The sequence below is a fragment of the Arvicanthis niloticus genome, chromosome 1 (assembly GCF_011762505.2).
Source record: "Arvicanthis niloticus isolate mArvNil1 chromosome 1, mArvNil1.pat.X, whole genome shotgun sequence".
In the NCBI taxonomy this organism is placed as follows: Eukaryota; Metazoa; Chordata; class Mammalia; order Rodentia; family Muridae; genus Arvicanthis; species Arvicanthis niloticus.
Genome location: NC_047658.1, coordinates 14,721,477 through 14,740,784, shown reverse-complemented (window position 1 = coordinate 14,740,784; position 19,308 = coordinate 14,721,477). Strand labels below are relative to the sequence as shown.

The following is a 19,308-nucleotide window of genomic DNA, read 5'->3' as shown; positions in this document are numbered from 1 at the left end:
CTTTATACCATGTAGCATAAGTGTCTGGTGGGCTACCCTATAAGGTACATATATGGTGATTAAGAAATGGTCTAAGGCGGGCGGTGGTGGCACACACCTTTAATCCCAGCACTTGGGAGGCAGAGGCAGGCGGATTTCTGAGTTCGAGGCCAGCCTGTTCTACAGAGTGAGTTCCAGGACAGCCAGGGCTACACAGAGAAACCCTGTCTCGAAAAACCAAAACCAAAAAAAAAAAAAAAAAAAAAAAAAATGATCTAACAATCTCTATCAGCAACTATTTCTACAGTTAAAGTTCATGTTTACACTTGGAACACTTTCATCTCAGTGTTTTTCTGTAAAAGAAATGCAAATTCACCAATGAGGAACTTTCTCATTTCTCTTGATGCTAGGACTAGAAATTAAACTGGGAAATCAGAGCTAAATGAATGAGTTGCTTTGTTGGGTTTTTTTCCAAGTTTTATTGAGACTGGTCTCACTAAGTTGTCTGGGCTGGCTCTGAACTTGCTATCAGTTGCAGCCAAACCAGAGAACCCAAAAGTACAGGCCTGATCTATGAGGTGCAGCTGGGAACGTCTCCAAGTGTAGATCACTGGACAATACCATACATTCATAAACTGCATAGCTTTTCATTCGTGTTATAAAACTTTTAGTATGATGTGCTTCAACATTTCGGCACACATACATTTGTAGGATCTTCTAATCGGAATTATTACATAATTTTTAGTGCTGTTAAAATATAAGCTTTACTTCCCAAACTGCAGCAGTTTCAATCTGATATCTCCTCCTAAAGGACTACCTTCATTAGCTTATGTATTTGAGTAGATCTAAGAAATGAAATATCATACTCCATTCTGGGTTTTAACACCAGGTCGTTTCATGTCTTCAAACGGAAGTGAATGTCTAAGCACATTGCTTAGATTCATAGGTTGTTTTTTTTCCAGTGAATCCTTCCAAACTTTCTATAGCAACAACAATGACAACAACAACAAACCACCATTTGTTTTACATTCATTAGCTCTTTTCCTGGTATTTCCATACATTTGAAGAGAACTAAAATTCTAAACACTCTGGTATGTTAGTCTGCATTTACAGAGATTTTCTCTCAGGTGTGAGTTTTTCCATGTCTCTGAAGGGAACGGTAACACGTAAAGGCTTTACTACAGTCTTTGCACTCGTAGGGTTTCTCTCCAGTGTGAGATCTTTCATGAATTTGAAGTAAATATGGGTAAGTGAAGGACTTATTACATTGTTTACATTCATAACGTTTCCCCCCAGCATGCGCTATTTTATGCCTCTGAAGAGAACTATGACTTATCAAAACTTTACCACACTGCTTACATTCATAGGGTTTTTCTCCTGTATGCGTTTTTTCATGCATTTGAAGGGAACTGTGACTCCGGAAGGCTTTATCACACTGCTTACATTTATAAGGTTTTTCGCCAGTATGAGTCCTTTCGTGCATTTGAAGGAAACAGGGATAAAGAAAGGTTTTACTACATATATTACATTTATAGAGTTTCTCTCCAGTGTGAGATCTCTCGTGCATCTGAAGGTAGCATGGATAAATGAAGGACTTACCACACTGTTTACATTCATAGGGTTTCTCTCCAGCGTGAATCCTTTCATGTCTTCTGAGGGAACTCTGACTTCTGAAGGCCTTACCACATTGCTTACATCCGTAGGGCTTTTCTCCAGTATGGGTTCTTTCATGTAACTGAAGAGAACTTGAACAACTGAGAATCTTGCCACACTGTTTGCACTCATAGAAGCCACTGTGAGTTTTTTCATGTATCCGAAGGTAACCCGCACTTTTGAAGGTTTTGCCACACTTCGCACATTCATAGGGTTTTTCCCCAGTATGGGTTCTTTCATGCGCCTGGAGAAGACTGTGACATCTGAAGGTTTTACCACACTGCGTACAGTCATAACGCTTCTCTCTAGCATGGGCTCTTTCGTGTAACTGAAGGGAACTGAGGCCTTTAAACGCTTTGCCACACTGCACACATTCGTAGGGTCTTACCGCACTGTGGATCCTTTCATGTCGTTGAAGGAAGGAGGGACAAATAAAGGCTTTACTGCAGATCACACATTTATAGGGCTTTTCTGCAGTGTGAGACTTCTCATGCTTTTCAAGTAAATATTGATAAAGGAAGGTCTTACCACATTGCTTACACTCGAAGGGCTTCCCTTCAGCATGGGTTTTTTCATGTACCTGGAGATTACTGAGCCGGCGGAAGGTTTTTCCGCACTGTTTGCATTCGTGAGATTTTTCTCCACTGTGGACCCTTTCGTGTACTTGGAGGGAGTTGGAAGAACTGAGGGTCTTGCCACACTGTTTGCACTCATAGAATCCACTGTGAGTTTTTTCATGTATCCGAAGGTTACTGAGGCTTTTGAAGGCTTTACTGCATTGTTTACAAGCATACGGCTTTTCACCAGTGTGGGTCCTTTCATGGACTCGAAGTAAACTATGATACCTGAAAGCTTTACCGCAGAGTTTACATTCGTGGGGTTTTTCTCCGGTATGAATTATTTCGTGGACTCGGAGACGGCTGAGACCTCTGAAGGCTTTCCCGCACTGCTGACACGCATAGGGCTTCTCCCCAGTGTGGGTTCTTTCATGCAGCTGAAGGGAGCTGGAGCAACTGAGAATTTTCCCACACTGCTTGCACTCATAGGGTCTGTCTTCAGTGTGAGTCCTTTCGTGGACTCGAAGATAACTGAATCCCCTGAAGGCTTTCCCACACTGCTGACACGCATAGGGCTTCTCTCCCGTGTGTGTCCGTTTATGTAACTGCAGGGCGCTAGAGCAACTGAGGCTTTTACCACACTCTTTACACTCATAGGGCTTTTCTTCCGTGTGACTTCCTTCATGTATACGAAGGTAACTGAGACTTCTGAAAGCCTTGTCACACTGTTTGCACTCATAGGGTTTCTCCCCAGTGTGGGTTCTGACATGAACTTGAAGTAAACATGGGTAAATGAAGGACTTACCACACTGTTTACATTCATAAGGCTTTTCCCCAGCGTGAGAAACTTTGTATCTTTGAAAGGAACTTCTGTCCTTAAAGATTTTAGCAGACTGTTTACACCCATTGGGTTTTTCTTCACAGTGAATCCTTTCATGTCTTTGGAGGAAAGAAGTACACAGAAAGGCTTTACTACAGATCTGACATTTATAGGGTTTCTCTCCGGTATGGGATCGTTCATGTAACCGAAGAGAACTCTGACCTCGGAAGGTTTTGTTGCACTTTTTGCACTCATAGGGCTTTTCCCTAGTGTGAGTTCTTTCATGTCTTCGGAGAAAAGAGGGGCACAGGAAGGCTTTACTACACGCATTACATTTATATGGTTTCTCCCCGCTGTGAGACCTTGCATGCAATCGAAGGGAACTATGCCCTTTGAAAGCCTTACCACACAGCTTACACTCGTAGGGTTTTCCCCCAGTGTGAGTTCTTTCATGTCTTTGCAGGAAAGAGGAACAACGAAAGGCTTTACTGCACATGCTACATTTGTAAGGCTTCTCTCCAGTATGGGATCTTTCGTGGGTTTGGAGTAAATAGGGATAAATGAAGGACTTACCACACTGCTTACATTCATAGGGTTTCTTCCCAGCATGGACTATTTTATGCCTTTGAAGGGAACTGTGGCTTCTCAGAGCTTTACCACATTGTTTACATTCATAGGGTTTCTCTCCAGTATGAGTTCTTTCATGCACTTGAAGATTATTGAGACGCCTAAAGGGCTTAGCACACTGCTTACATTTATAGGGTTTTTCTCCCGTATGAGTTCTTTTATGTCTTTGCAGGAAAGAGGAACAAAGAAATGCCTTACCACATATCTTACATTTATAAGGCTTCTCTCCAGTATGGTACCTTTCATGCATTTTAAGTAAATAGGGATAAACAAATGACTTACCACACTGTTTACATTCATATGGTTTTTCCCCAGGACAAATTCTTTCATGCCTTTGAAGGGAACTGTGACATCTGAAAGCTTTAACACACTGTGTACGGTCAAAATGCTTTCCTCCATTACGAGTTCCACTGAAAAACGGCAGGTAATTGGAAGAACTCAGAGTTGCGCCACATGGATTACATTCAGAAGGGTGCTCTTGGCTGTGAGCTGCTCCATGTATACAAAATGAGTTGGGACAAATAAAGGCTGTTTCATTTATACTGTATTCATGGGGCTGCTCTCCACTCTGAATTTGCTTACGAGTGCCACATGAGCTTGGAACACCAAAGGGTTTTGAATACACATTGTATCCATAAGTTCTGCTCCCAGTGTGGGTTCCCATGTATATGTGAACAGTTGTGAGAGGACTGGAGTGAGATTGCTTCTTCCCACAGTCCTCAAGCTCATATCGAGTGTGTGCGGAGCAGGTTAGGATGTTCCTAGGAAAGGATGAATGAGACATGAAAACGTCCCTGTACAAACTACATTAATATAGTTTCGCTTGAGCAGCAATCTCTAGACTTCTATTGACATGTGATTTCTTGGAGGTTTCTCCAAATGCATTGCCTTCTTTACTCTCACAGACCAAATCTAGCATTTGACATCTGTAAACACTGGCAGGCACATTACTAATGGTTGCTGTACTGATGGCTATTTAGCTATGGTAGGTCTTAGCCTCCCACTATTGCCTGAATCAGAGAAAGTATATGCCTTCTGCAATATTTAAATGTTCACTAACTAAATAAATTGGTGATACTGCAACATGGCTCTTAAAGCTGTTACTAAAACAGCAAATATCATAATGCATTTTTCTCAATACTTTTTCCAAGTGAACTATTTTCAAAGCTGAACAGCTTTCTTACATGGAATCACATGTTTTTTGTACAATTTTTATAACGGTGAATAGTTTAAATTTGTGTTTGCCTTGCTAACCTGTTCATAAATTTTCATAACATACTAAGATTCTCTCAAAAGATAGTTTTTTCCCAACTAATACATGTAATTTACCTTATATTTTTCCCAGGCTGTTTATACCGGTCTTCAATGGTCTGGTATTCTGATTTGATTCCTAAAATGCAGACCCAGAAAAAAATATTAGAAATTACCAGAAACTACAAAACACTCTAAGTCCCTAGGGTTAATACACATTGTACCCATACTGATTTATTCACATAATTCTTCCCTTTCCATATTCCAAATTACAGACCGAAGGAACACTTGTCCAATTGACAAAGTAAAGGAATATCAACACTCTTACCCACAGAAGCAAGGTTGCTGCAGGTTTCCAGCATCACATTAATGTATAGGTTCTTCTGAGAAGGATCCAGTAAGGTCCACTCTTCCTGGGTGAAGTTCACAGTCACATCCTCAAAGGTCACTGAGTCCTAAAATATCCCACACATATATATAAGAAAATGGGTATCCAAAGAAACTGACAGTACTGTGTATAACTGATAAGATGTTCATATAATTCTGCAGTCTCCAAACTTGTATTAAATGACAGATAAGTTCTAATGCTAAGACTGACATATTCAGATAGGAAACTGCCAAAATAGTGGACCAAAACTCTGCTCTCATAACTCCAACCAGGGGTTGGAGTATTCTACTGGGTCGAGCCAGTTTCTCTGTCTAGAATGGACTATCTCATTCCTGTGATAACCAAGTCCTACTGAATGACGGTCAAAATAGACTAGTCAAAAGGCTGCATCTTCTTAGAATTTCTTAGGCACAAGAAGGCCTTTACTCAGACAAGTGTACCTGAGATTATAGGAGATTTCACCAACACAAATGGTAATAGTAGTCACTTAGTCTAAATGATTCTGGGAAACATTTGGCATTTTCTGAACCCTTGTTTGATTTCTGGAATGTTCCATACACGGCAATAAGGAAAGAATCCATCCTCACAGTACATGTAGGGCAATAAGCCTAATGTATTTCACACAAATTGTCAAAACTGGTTACATGGGCAATTTCATCTGTGCTATGTGACGATGGCAAGGGAAATATTAAAATCCTGAAAGCAGTTTACACTCACCCAAATCTAATAAAGTGGTCAATGTGAGAGATAATAATGACCACAAGAGAACAGTTTTCAATCTTTCCATATAGTCTTTGATAATTTTACACATAAGTATTTATACACATTGTATGTATGTATTGCTCACATCCTCCCCCACTTCCTCTTCCATTCCCTTTGTAACTGTCCTCCCAGCACATGCCCTCCTAGCTTCATGTTCCCTCCATCTGTTTGGCTTGTTTTTAAGGATTTATGTGTATGACTGTTTTGTTTGCATATACGTCAATGTACCACATTCATATGGTTCCTGTAGAAACCAGAGGAGGCATAAGATCCCCTGGAACTGGAGTTATGGACAGCTACCTTGTGAGTGCTGCGAACCATACCCCAGTCCTCTGCAAGAGCAACAAATGCTCTTAACCCCTATGCAACCTCTCCAGACCCTTGTTTCTGTTTTTGCTTTTGTTATCCGCTATGTCCAAAGAGTTCTACCTGCATGTATACCAACAACCTCCTAGCAGCCAAACACCCATAGAAAAATTGCTGATAGTTCCTGAGAGAGGAGCTGAGTCTCATTAGCTCGTGATTTTATGCTAGCATTATTGACTGGCTTGATTTTGTGCAGGTCTTATGCAAATAACTACGGATGCTGTGAGATCCTGAGTGCATGTCATAGGCAGAAGACAGCATCTCACAGCACTCTGCCGTATACTCTGGCTGCTACAGTCTCATGATCCCTCTCTGGTCATGTTCCCTGAGTCTTGCACTAATAGAGAGCAAGTTTGTAATATCTATTCAGTAAATGTCAAAGGAAATAGAACAATTAGATAACACATGTTTTTACAAGAACTTACAGTAGCCAGGTATGTCATTTGCTGCAGTCCCAGCTGCTGGGAAACCTGAGATTTAGGATCACTTGATCCAGGATCTCAAAGCTGATGTGTAAAGATCCCTGCCTCAGGAAGGAGGGAGGGAGGGGAACAAGGAAGTCAGCATCACTAAAATGCCATCTCTTCTAAATTATACCTTTATAAAAATCATAAACCTCAAGACTTCTTAGTAGTCACCAAAACCTACATCTCCATTCCCACTAGTAACACACGTGTCTAGCAATTATCAAAGCTGAACAATAAGTGTGATAACTTGTCTAACAAAGATGAAGAGGACCATTTGAAACACATAGGAGACACAAAGGACCAAAACTAAAAGCAAATCCCCAGAATTTATCAGGCCACCACTTAGATAATCTTTAGCAACCCAATATAAAAATGGCCAGTCTAAAAAAAAACAACTGACACTGTAAAGTTTACTACTCAACAAAATGCCATGTCTACACATTTGCCTACAAAGTCTACAAGGAAGACTAAGTCACTTCCTCCTTGATTCTTTCTTTCTCTGTTTCTTTTCTTTTCTTTTCTTTTCTTTCTTTCTTTCTTCCTTTCTTCCTTTCTTTCTTTGAGACAGGGTATCTCTTCTATTTTGGTGGGGAGCCTAGTCTTTTAATGGCCAAGTCATCTCTCCAGCCCAAGCCTGGGTCTCTCTATGTAGACAGGCTGGCCTTGAAGTCACAGGGATCTACTGTCTCTGCCTTCCTTTGACTTTTATCAAAAGAACTCCACTTCTTTTCATTGGGGCACTCCCCTCTCTGGGATCTCACCCGCTGCTTCAATGAAGTATTTCAATACATTCTTTGCTTCCTTATGTCTTGGTAAGTTACTTTTATTGTCTGTTTCATCATTCGATATATGAATGGCTTATCTCAGGACTGTCTTATTTACTGTTCTATTGCTGTGAAGAGACACCATGACCAAGGTATCTCTTAAAAAAAATTTAACCCAGGATCGCTTATAGTTTCAGAGTATTAGTCCATTATCATCCTGTTGGGATGCATGGCATCAGACAAAAAAATAGTAGCTGAAAGTTTTACATCCTAATCGTCAGGTAGCAGAGAGGAGATGGGGGTGGGGGGCCCACCTCCAGAAACACAATTCTTCCAACAAGGTCACACCTACTCCAACAAGTCTCCACCTCCCAATCCTTCTACCTTTTCTCAAATAGTTCGATTCCCTGGTGACTGAGCATTCAAATATTTGGGTCTATATGGGAGAAGGGTACAGGGGGGCAGTACTCTCATTCCAACTATCAAAGGCATTCTCTTAACCCCCTTGTCTGTTCCATTCAACTATCGGTATAGCTCTGCAGCAAGACTTAAAGGATACAGGGGCATGACTTCAGACCACTGTTTACCATCAAGGGACATATAAACTAAAATATTTTGTTTGGCCTACTTCAGAAAACTTTATTTATAAAGACACTGACCAAAGCAACTTTGGTGGGAACTTAAGGTGAAGGGAGAAAACAGATATCTTGCTTTAGCCCATGATCAAATCACCTTTAATGTTTCTGAAATCACATGACTCTCCACCGCTGGTATTTTCTCCAATCACTCTGTTCCTTTACCCGTACACATTGTCCTCCCCATACTCACGAAAGAGTTTCACATAGGGAACTCAGCGAGCAACTAAGAGTCATATCCTCTTCCTCAGAAAATATTCTTCTCCTATATATGGTAGCCAATGAAGACCCTGGCACCACCCAGATATGTGACTCCTTTTCCATTTCTGATCTGTCCTTGTTGCATAGCAATTTCTTCCAAATTAAAATATTCCATCCTGGAGGGAAATGCCTTAAGTCTCAGGCGTTAAAAATAAGTGCCATAAACTTACCAGATACAACAACTGGTGGTTGTTGCTGACAATAGTGGCCTTACAGTTTGACTTATATAGACTATCTATGGACCATCTCCTCTGAGTTCAGGGAACAATCCCAGAAGAGGAGGCAGGCAGATTCTAAGATCCGAAAGAAAGCATAGATTGTATAGTGTTTTCCTCCAAGTTGGCAGATTCCATAGTAAAGAGAGGCTGGAGACTGAGACTAAGACGTGCTAACTAACTCTCGTAATTGCTGGAAGTGCTAAGTAGGCCACAGTGGGAGAAAAGACACCAACAGTATCCCTGCCTGCAGCCACTTCATTGCTACAGTAGCTACCTGCCAGGCAAGATGTGCCCACTGGTGCCACAGTGACAAAAATGTTATGTTGTAACCAAATGCTTCTGAATTGGGTTTGTGGCCTACCCCACAGAAATTCAGATTCAAATGTAAACCTCCTCAAAGGCTCTTAGCTCAGGATGTTACAGACCCTAGGGAGGAAGTTATTATTGTTGTTTTGCTAACCATGTTGTAAGTTTGCCTTTAAATATTCATAATTATACCTATAAATTAACTCTGACTGCAACCCTGACCAGAGAAGCTTCCCTCAGCAGTGGTCAGCCATTAAGCAAAAGAGTCGTAACTTATAAAAGTGCCTAAGCCTAAACAGGACTTCTATGTCAACTCCCACAAGCTCACAGGGATGGAAAGAATACAGGAGCTGGGAGGGTGCTGAAGAGAACTGTCAATGCTATCTTTGCTACATGACATGGCCACTGCACCCATCATTTCACTGCAGTTATACATACAATACTCACTGGATTCAGTAGGTTATTAACAGAGATAGACAGACAGACAGACAGATAACACAAAGGAGGAAGTGTGACACATTGAGGGTTCCTGTGAAGAATGGCAGGGAAGAGTTGGGGGTGCCTAGAAGGAGTGGGGAAGACGGGATGAATATAACTTCTTACACTTACAAAGTTATAAAAGAATCAATAAATAGTATTCCACTTAAAATAGAGACAATAAGAAAAATTCAATTTAAACATTGCATTTTAGACAGAGGCTCATTAAGACTCACAACTTACAACTTACAAGCCTCAGTCCCTAAAATTCTCCTTTTGATTACCGGTTCACTGGACACATCCTTGAAGGTAATAACTGGGATGAAAGATCTTCACATTTCCTACCAATCACAGGCAGTTAAAGTTCCATCTAGGGTCTGGAGAGGTGGTTCAGTGGATAAGAGCACGGGCTGCTCTTCCAGAGTAACTGGGTTCAATTTGCAACACCCACATGGCAGCTCACAACTGTCTGTAACTCCAGTTCTAGGGGATCTGATACCCTAATACAGACGTACACATGGGCAAACACCAGTGCATATGAAATAAAAATAAATAAATCGTTAACAAAATTTACTCCTTCATTTAAAAAAAAAAAAATAAAGTTCCATCTAAAAGCCACCCTACTCAGTAGAAGGAAACCGTATTATACTTGTGGCTAACTGGTGCATTTCAGCCATGAATACGCAAAGATGCCTGGTAGGAAGTGTCCTAGGAGCCCATGACCCAAACCTAAATTGGAGGCTACTGGGAGCAGAACGTTCCCTCTCGGTTGTAGAAGTTCTCACATTTTCCATGTCTATGACAAGCCCAGGATAACCCTAGATGTGGCAAAGATTATGTCTATACTCCCAATTCATAAACTACACTATTTTCCTGACTAACTTTTCTGGCTTATCACTGTAGTCCTCAGTCGTCCTTACTTGCATGAATGGCAAAACCAGGCAGCACACTTCATATCCCACGTTATACCCATGGGACATCTTTTTACTGTTTTCTCATCCTCTCAAGTTATCTGATTCTCCCACTAGGGAGAGCCTCACATCCAATTCCGTGGTCACTTAAAAGAGTTAGTGGCTCAGAGGCCTTCAGGGCATTTTTAACTCAGAGTCTTATGCCCAACAAAGGCCAGGGATCACATAGGGCCCCCCAATATCCCGGATAACCCACAGAGTCACAGGGCCATCTGGTCCCAGCTCAGGCCTTGCTGAAGTGGAATAAAATGGTGCTAACAACACATTCTCCTTTCTAGTTTCTCCTGTGCTCTTAAAGCAACAGACCACCTATGGGTTTGGACAAACTTCCCCATGCCTTCTTTCTTTATGGGTTCTTCTGACAACAGCTTGTGCTTAGTAGCTGAGGGGAAGTCGAAACTAAACCCAGAGAACATAGCCTTTTTTTTTTTTTTTTTTGAAACAGGATCTCTCTATGTAGAACTGTCTATCCTTGAGCTTGCTATGCAAACCAGGCTAGCCTCAGCCTCTGAGTGGCAGGATTAAGGGCATGTCTGATCATGCCTGGTGTTCTCTCTCTCTCTCTCTCTCTCTCTCTCTCTCTCTCTCTCTTTAAGTTAAAGGATCCAGTTTGTAGAAGTGAACATTTCTTTATGTTATGATAGATAATGAAGAAAATGGGCACCAAATAAGTAAAAAAGCCAACTATCAGTCACAGCTCTTTAGAGCAGTGCTTCCCAACCTGTGGGTTTCAACTTCTTTAGGAACAGGTGACCCTTTCATATGGGTCACCTAAGACCATCAGGAAACACAGATATTTACATTAAGATTCAAAACAGTAACAAAATTAGTTATTAAGTGGCAATAAAAATAATTTTATGGTTGAGGGTCACCACAACATAATCAACTATATTAAATGGTCGCAGCATTAGGAAGGTTGAGAACCACTACTCTGAAAGATCAGAGTTTAAAGAATACACACACACATACACACACACACACGTATATTCCAACCTTAGCTGTCAACCAACACAACAGAAGGTCCAGTAATCCAGTAGTGGTTCAGGTCCACGATGCTGGATGTCTCAGCTGGTCTACACTATATACCTAAATCCCCAAGTAGGCTCTGATGCCAGTGAAGCACTTAAGGTATGGACTTGCTAGCAAGATTTCTTTCTATAGGCTCCAGGGGGAAAATGTGACTGAGATTAAAGTTGTATCCTCCCACCTCAGAGAAACAAAACCCTTCACAAATGTGCTTAGCCATTTTGGTTTTAGTTAATTTCAGATGTAGTCAATAATAATGCCTCAATAATAACGACGACGACGATGATGATGACGATGATGATGATGATGATGACGACGATGATGGTGATACGGAGTGCACAAGCCTATACACATTTTTTTAGTGATGTGAGAGGCACCAGCGCACTGTTGATGGTACCATCCCTGGGCTGGTGGTTCCAGGTTCTATAAGAAAGCAGGCTGAGCAAGCCAAGAGGAGCAAGATAGTAAGGAACACCCTTCTATGGCCTCTGCATCAGCTCCTGCCTCCTGCATCAGGTTCCTGCTCAGGCTTCCTTTGAGGATGAACCATGATATGGAAGTGGAAGCCAAATAGACCCTTTCCTCCCCAAGTTGTTTCAGTCCTGTTGTTTCGTCACAGCAAAGGTAATCCTAACTAAGACATTAAGTTTTTCAAATTGTCTGTAGACTCATTTAAAAAAAAAGGTGTGTGGGGGGGGGGGCTTCCAAACAGTTAATTACACCAATTCTAGCTCGGGAGTGTCTCAGATTAACCATTAGTAAAAGCAAATGCTTCTTCTGGCCTGACCTCCTCAGTCATGTGTTCTGCCGTGTACCCATGACCTTATAAATTTAAAGATATTATAGGGTCACTCTAACTGCACATGGACTCACGGACTGGGGAAGAAGCTAAAGTACAGAAGCTTAGGAAGGCTATGAGAAGGGCTCCGCCATGTCTATGAGAAACCCGCACTGCACAGAGACTGCCTACAGTTGAAAATGCATGCTAAATCAAGCTTAGTCCTGCCTAAACTTTATTTGTATAGAACAGTAGTGACAAATACCAGACTGGTATAAGCGTTCTTCTGTGTAATTTTTAATAATCATAAATAGAGGCTATACTGGTATGCAGTCAGAGAAATGTACAAGAATATTTTCCCCTTCCTCTTCAAGGTCACTGAGATCCTAGAGGACTGTGGAACTTCTCAAAAAGTTCTGTATCTGCCAGAAGTCACTTAGTCTCTTGTTCAGGAAGGCCATAGACACCCCAGCTTGTGAACCCTAACATTATACAAAGAAGAGGGTCAACACAGGAAATTTCCCTCAAATCTTCCAAGCAAAGCCATGGTCAAGCAAGGTGTATCCTCACAAGTGACCGCCCAAGGACCAGATCTGCAAGTGGAATTGGCAGTAAAAAAATAATTAGCTGATTGTAGTGGTACACACCTTTAATCCCAATACAGCAGGAAGCAGAAGCAAGTAACTCTCTAAGTGCAGGCCTACCTGGTCCACATAGCAAGCTCTAGGACAGGCAAGGCTACACAGAGAGGCTTTGTCTCAGTTAAAGAAAAGAAAAAGTGCAGTTAATTTTGGTCACTTCCATGGTCTTAAACATCCATCAGAAAAGTCTCCCCAAAGTCTAAAATGTTCGTCTTCTAACTGACCAATGAGTTATACTGCTCTGACATTAGACATAAGTCTAGATCAACTTGCCATTTAGACAACTATCCCACTGATAATTTTCTTCTTGATAAGGAAAAAAAATTAGCCTTCATACCTGAGCCCAGTGTCCTCATTCTCTCTCATATTCTCTCTCTCATATGCTCTCTCTCATATTCTCTCTCTCTCTCATCTTCTCTCTCTCTCTCTCTGCCTTTCTCTCTCTGTCTCTCTCTCTTCTCTCTCCCCCTCCCCCTCTCTTTCCCTCTTTCACCCCTCCCCCTCCCACTCTCCCTCCCTCTCTCTCCTCCTTCCTTTCTCCTCCTCCCCCTCCCAGCCTCCTGCTCTCCCTCCCTCCACCCCCTCAAAGCCATCAGAGTGAAAGCATGCGCTGCAGTTCTAGCCATCCCCACAGCTATCAACAAGACTAAAAACAGATACTGGGTTCATCACTGTCAAGTCCAGCCTTGGAGAAGGAAGAATGACAAGCCCAAGCAGATGAATGGCTCCTGTGAACCCACCAAAAGTCTAGTACACTTTACATATATCTTAGTTCTGGCCTCTGATTCCATGCTGCTGGTTAATTGCCAACTCAACACAAGCTGGAGTCTTCTGAGAAGAGGGAACCCCAATTGAGAGTAGCTTGGAGGTGAGCTTGTGGACCATTTTCTTAACCGATAACTGGTGTGGAACGGTCCAGCACACTGTGAGATATACACCCATACTCTGGCATATGTAAGAAAGCAAACTAAGCAAGCCAATCAGCAGCATGTCTCAATGGCCTCAGCTGCAGCTCCTACCTCCAGGTTCCTGCTTTGAGGGCCTGCTCTGGCTCCTTCATGACAGCCTGTAAGCTGTAAGGTAAATCGAACTTTTTTTCTCCCCGCAAAAGTTGATGTTGGTCATATTTGTCACACCAACAAAAACCAAGCTACTTGCCTAGGCTTTTAAGTTTTGACTTCTTTCCCACTCATGTTTCTATTCAGATAACAATCAACGGCTTTAAAACCCTACATCTAGCCAAGTATGGTTGCCCTGCACCAATGATCCCAGTTCTTGGGAGGCAGGGGCAGGCAGACCTCTGAGTTGGAGGCTAGCCTAGTCAGAAAAAGTGAGATCCAGGATAACCAGGGCAACACAGAAAAACCCTGACTCAATAAAATAAGTCCTACACTTGACAATTAGGATCCTTTTAATTGATCCCCAAACCATCCCATTCAATGTAACAAATTCAGCTTAAAGTCAGATAAGTCTCCTTTCCCATCCCTACCAGCAGTTAGGGTTTCTGCCTCTACAGAGGTGGTAAGGATCAAGGACAGAAATTGACCAGACAGTTCAGTATACAAAGGCATCAGAGAGAGCTGCATGTGGTGGCACAAGCCTGGCATTAATCCCTGCAGAGGAGGCAGGGATATCTCTAAATTCCAGGCAGTCTAGTCTACATAGTAAGTTAATGGATAGTCAGAGATTAGTAGTGGGTGAGACCCTATCTCAAAGGAAGAAAAGAAAAAAGAAAAAAAAAAAAAAAGGCCACAAAGAAAAGTAACCAGTTTTGTCCTAGATAAAAGCCAATTATGTCTTTGGTAGAGCTTGTAAGAGGCCAGAGAAACCAAGTTTCTTTAATAAGATACTGTAAGCATCTTACCAATGGGAGAAAGGTCATTAAAAGCAAAGGAAAAAAAACCAAACTTGGTCCTGCTAGAGGCTCTTTGGATTGCTATTCTCCCTATGAATTGCTGGTCTCCATTTGGCTGCCCAACAAACGGCCCTAAGACCAAGAGGTGACAGGGGTGCTACTGATACTCTGGTAAAATATTCAATCCAGTACTGCCTGAGACGCCATAGCAACAAAGAAACGGACAGTTCATACCCACATGTTGATGGAGGACACCAGACAAAAAGATCATTCTCCTGGAAACAACTGGTACCTGGCTACTCATCTGGGATCCACAAAACTTTCTGAGACCAAGGTATGTTATACCTAGATGGAACAGCCTAGCCAGGATGTCTCAGCCAGATGCCAGGTTTATGTATGCACAAGTAAATCCAAAATAGAGAGCCCTTACCCAGGAAGGGGTCTGGACAAGAGACCAAATCCCAGGCAAACTTTAGGAAAACTGACTCCACCGAGATTGGCCTGTCAGGGAAAGATGAAAGTACTTGCTAATTTTTAGATAACCTTTTTGGGCTGTGCAGAATCATTCCCCATCAGACTGTTGAAATATAGCTTAAAAGCTCCTCCAGGAACTGGTCCTCAGATTTGGCCTCCCCCTAGTAACGGGGTCCAATAGTACCCCAGCTTTCATAGCCCATACCATTCAATTAATAGTAAAAGCTTTAGGGATAGATTGGAAACTTCATTGTACATGTGACCTTAGAGTGCTGGGCAGGTTAAAAATGATTAATAGTTGTGGCGGTTTGAATACTCTTGGTCCATGGGGAGTGGTACTGTTAGGAGGTGTAGGCTTGTTGGAGGAAGTGTGTCACTTTGGGGGCTGACCCTCTTCCTAGCTGTGTGAAAGCTAGCCTCTCCTAATTGCCTTCAAATCAATATGCACAACTCTCAGCTCCTTCTCCAGCACTATGTCTGCCTGGATGCTGTCATGCTTCCTGCTATAATCACAATGGACTAAACCTTGAAAATAGAAGCCAGTCCCAATTAAATGTTTGCCTTTATAAGAGTTGCCTTGGTCATGGTATCTCTTCATAGCAATGGAAACCCTAACTAAAACAATAAGAAACAAGATATAAAGAAGCACTAACAAGATTGTCATTAGAGTTCAACAAAGGGTAGATGGACATTCTCCCTTTGCTTGGCTTTGGGGCTACTGTACCTCATAAGGGAGGGATTTACCCCTATGAGATTAGGTTTGGAAGACCTCCCCCACTGCTTCCCCAGCTTAGTGACCAGCAGCTCTCAGACTTTATAACCATTCCTTTCTCAAGTCACTAGAGGCTCTCCCTCCACTTCTCCATGCAGGCTATTCATGGGACTATCTGAGAGACCCAGCTGACCTCCAAGTTGTCAGAAGCCAGGACCCTCGCCTCTTACCCTCACCCCCTACTTCTCCCCACCTGCACAATGTCTCCTGCAGCTTCATCTCCCTGGCAACCACAAGGTTCTGCTTAATAGTTACAAATAGATTTTTAGATGTAAAGCAGTGTACCGTATCTTTTGAAGTAAGCAGTTAGACCGCCATTGTTTCAGGGCACAGGCCAAGAAGATTCTGTACTTTCCCATCACCTGGATCCCTCTTACCCCTCCCTTTGCAAAATGTATTATAAATAAGCACTTTGTGCCCAAATATATGACTCTTGACAAGCATTTGCTTCCTTGAGTCCATTCTCCCTCTCGCCCGTTCTTCCAGGTTGTAATCCTCCTCGTCCCTCACGAATAACCTAGGACCTACAGGGCGGGTCACCAAGTCAACCATCAGTTTCCCCCTTAAGTCAGATACTGTCTGAGTCAAACAGGTACTGAAAGCAGTGTTTGAACCAACTCAGAAAGAACTATACAAGGTGATTCTCTCCATTCCTATGGCTGTGAAGGTTGCTAGTATTACACCATGGATCCACCACACCCAGGACAAGAAAGCGGAAGCCACAGACACCTTTGCCAAATGGACTGTCTCCTAAACTATGGATCCATTAAAATTAAGGTCTTTCCACTTCCTGCTCCTCCACTTCTTCCTGAGTTGTATGTTTGGTATGAGTACAGGATCATGGTGCAATACCTACTGACCTAAGCCAGAACCTTGAAACTGAGAAAGACAGATACAAGGAAAGTGTCAACTAGTATGACTACAGACCAGCAACACATCACCATCTCGACCTCTGCTCATTGATGTCTACTTTAAGTGTTGTTTCGTTGCATTGGAGAAAGGAAAGATGTGGAAGTTGTGTCTTTTGAGATAGGAATACAGAGTTTACAACTCTATGTATGCCCTATAGCTCTGGACCCCCTAGTTGCCAAAAACAAGGGAGTTTCCATTCCAAAACCTGAAAACACACAGATGAATATATAGAAAGCTCCCTTCTAAGAAATAAAAGAGGAAAATGTAATCCAATGGCCATAAACTTGAAAATCTGGAAATTCCATAAGAAAGATTCTAGCCTTTGGAAAACAGGGAAAACCTGGAGAACCAGACTATGCCACAGGAAGGAACTCTGGGGATCGAGTTAATTATTCCCAGGCTAGAATCTGCCAAGCTTGCTGGTTACGATTATGCTGGCTATGCCCCATACTACATAGGGATGGGAACTAACCAGACTGTCAGCCCACTAACTGACAAAACTCATGTGGCTGAGGACTTACAAGGGGCTGAAACTTGTCTAATATCCAAAACCTTTAACCTAGGTATGTACCCTTAGTCTGCTATTCTGCCTTGTGGGTTAATCTGTCTAGATAACTACACTACTGAGTCCCTGTACTAACGGTTTGACTAAATATGCTTCCTGATGCTTTCCAAACTAAGTAGACAAGTCGTTCAGGACCTAAACGTATTAAAAGTTTCCATTTCTTGATTAAAACAACAGATAGATTCCCTTACGGAAATGGTCCTAGAGAATTGAAGAGGTTTAGACTTCTCGTGAGATAAAGGAAACTTTTTATATATGGCGTTGGAAGAAACCTGTTATTTTGTACTCATTGGTCAAGAATAATTAGAAAACATCTTGCCATGGTTGAGGAAAACCTCAAAACAAGAAAAAGACAGAAACAAATTGATATCAGTTTCTTTTCTCTTGGTCCCCCTGGCTAATTACTTTGCTATCAGTATTGTCTGGACCTTTAATTCTCATTCTGATTGTATTAACAGCAGGGACCTGCACCTTAATCTATACGGCTAATTATGTATCCGTTCAGTAGCTGAGACCAGCTACACCTCCTTAAAGTGGGCAGAAGCAGGTTATCTGCGAATGCAAGGCCAGACTGGTCAACAAAGAAAGCTCCAGCAGAGCCAAGACTTTGTGGAGAGACTTCGTCTCAAAAGCCAAAACAAATGTTCTATTTCCCAATAAACAGATTAAGCGAAAATTCGGGAACAAAGGTAAAAGAATACAGCTAACTGTTTTTGACAAAGAAACAAAAAACCACAAGGAATTTCCTTCCTTAACAAATATTAGGGAGCCACCTTAACATCTATATTTAAGGAATTAATGAAGGACTTTATAACTGCCACGAAAACTAACTCTAAGTGTATTCTAAACCTAAAAATGAAATACGAAGTACAGAACCTCTTTGAAGATAATGGAGAGAAACCAGACTCTCAACACTACCCGAGGTCCCGCACCAAAGTGACGTCAGCAGAAAGGCGAGCGGGGCGGAGCCTCTCGCCACGGCTCGGCGCTCTACGCAGACGCGGCCCGAGGGGCGGAGCCGACCAGAGCTGGGCCCCAGAACACAGCTCTCGCTCCAGCCGCAGGGAGGCTCCACTGGACCCTTCCCGGGGCTCAGCCCGCCTCTCCTCCCTGTCCGAGGGCAGCAGCCCCTTGCTCACCATGGCGCCGCTTCCGACCTCGGCTGCACTCTCCCCACAGGACAGGCAGCGGAGCTCACAGCACGGCTCACGCACCACCTCGCTCAGCCTTAAAGGGGAACCCGGAGCATGGCGGCGAAGAACCCGCCTCTCGCCGCTCCGCAGCGCCCATTATTGGACAGCTTGTCTGGCTGCTCTGAATGGCTAGCGAGGCCTGAGTGACAGGAACTGTTGTGTCGCGGAGAGAGTGTGGAGGCCTAGAGACACAGGCCGCCCAACTAGTCCTTGTGGCCCAAGGCTTGTACGCGAGCACACACATGCTGGAGGTCCGAGGTTTCCTTTTAAGAACTTCTGTCCTCTAGAGCTGGCGCAGTTGTGTTAGAGCCGCGCATGCGCACTGTGCATTACACGCACACTGACCAATGTAGGGATCCCCTTGCCCTCACAGCAGGAATTTTTATACAAAAGGTTAATTTAAAATTTTTAATTGCATGTGTTTAACAAAAACGTGGGAGAAGCACATGTGTCCCACAGTGCATGAGTAGAGGGTGGAGGGCAATTGGCTAGAGTTGGCTGTCCCCTTATACCATATGGATCCTGGGGATTGAACTCAAGTCATAGGCTTAGCAGCAAACACCTTTACTAGCTGAGCCATTTCTCTTTCC

At 42.7% G+C, this 19,308-nt stretch overlaps 1 protein-coding gene across 3 annotated transcripts; it reads right to left on the bottom strand.

The window, feature by feature from the left end:
• Nucleotides 1-434: 434 nt before the first annotated feature.
• On the bottom strand, nucleotides 435-19,015 carry LOC117723200 (uncharacterized). Of its 3 annotated transcripts, none has more exons than XM_076932481.1 (4): nucleotides 18,665-19,015; nucleotides 5,216-5,342; nucleotides 4,966-5,026; nucleotides 435-4,397 (listed from the first exon to the last, which is right to left on the bottom strand). In XM_076932481.1, exons 1-4 carry the CDS (start codon nucleotides 18,665-18,667, stop codon nucleotides 1,103-1,105), a joined length of 3,486 nt encoding a protein of 1,161 aa, XP_076788596.1. In that variant the 5' UTR covers nucleotides 18,668-19,015; the 3' UTR covers nucleotides 435-1,102. The 3 variants fall into 3 exon arrangements, with proteins under 3 accessions (XP_076788596.1, XP_076788608.1, XP_076788605.1); XM_076932493.1 differs by having other exon boundaries at nucleotides 435-4,046; XM_076932490.1 differs by lacking the exon at nucleotides 18,665-19,015 and having other exon boundaries at nucleotides 5,220-5,342.
• Between the last annotated feature and the right edge of the window lie 293 nt (nucleotides 19,016-19,308).

What these genes read in the sequence shown, in the direction of transcription:
- LOC117723200 (XM_076932481.1), bottom strand. An exon ending in CAGCAACCTTGCTTCTGTGG is followed by an intron (nt 5,027 to 5,215) that starts GTAAGAGTGTTG and finishes TCTGCATTTTAG; the next exon opens with GAATCAAATCAGAATACCAG. An exon ending in CAGCCTGGGAAAAATATAAG is followed by an intron (nt 4,398 to 4,965) that starts GTAAATTACATG and finishes ATCCTTTCCTAG; the next exon opens with GAACATCCTAACCTGCTCCG.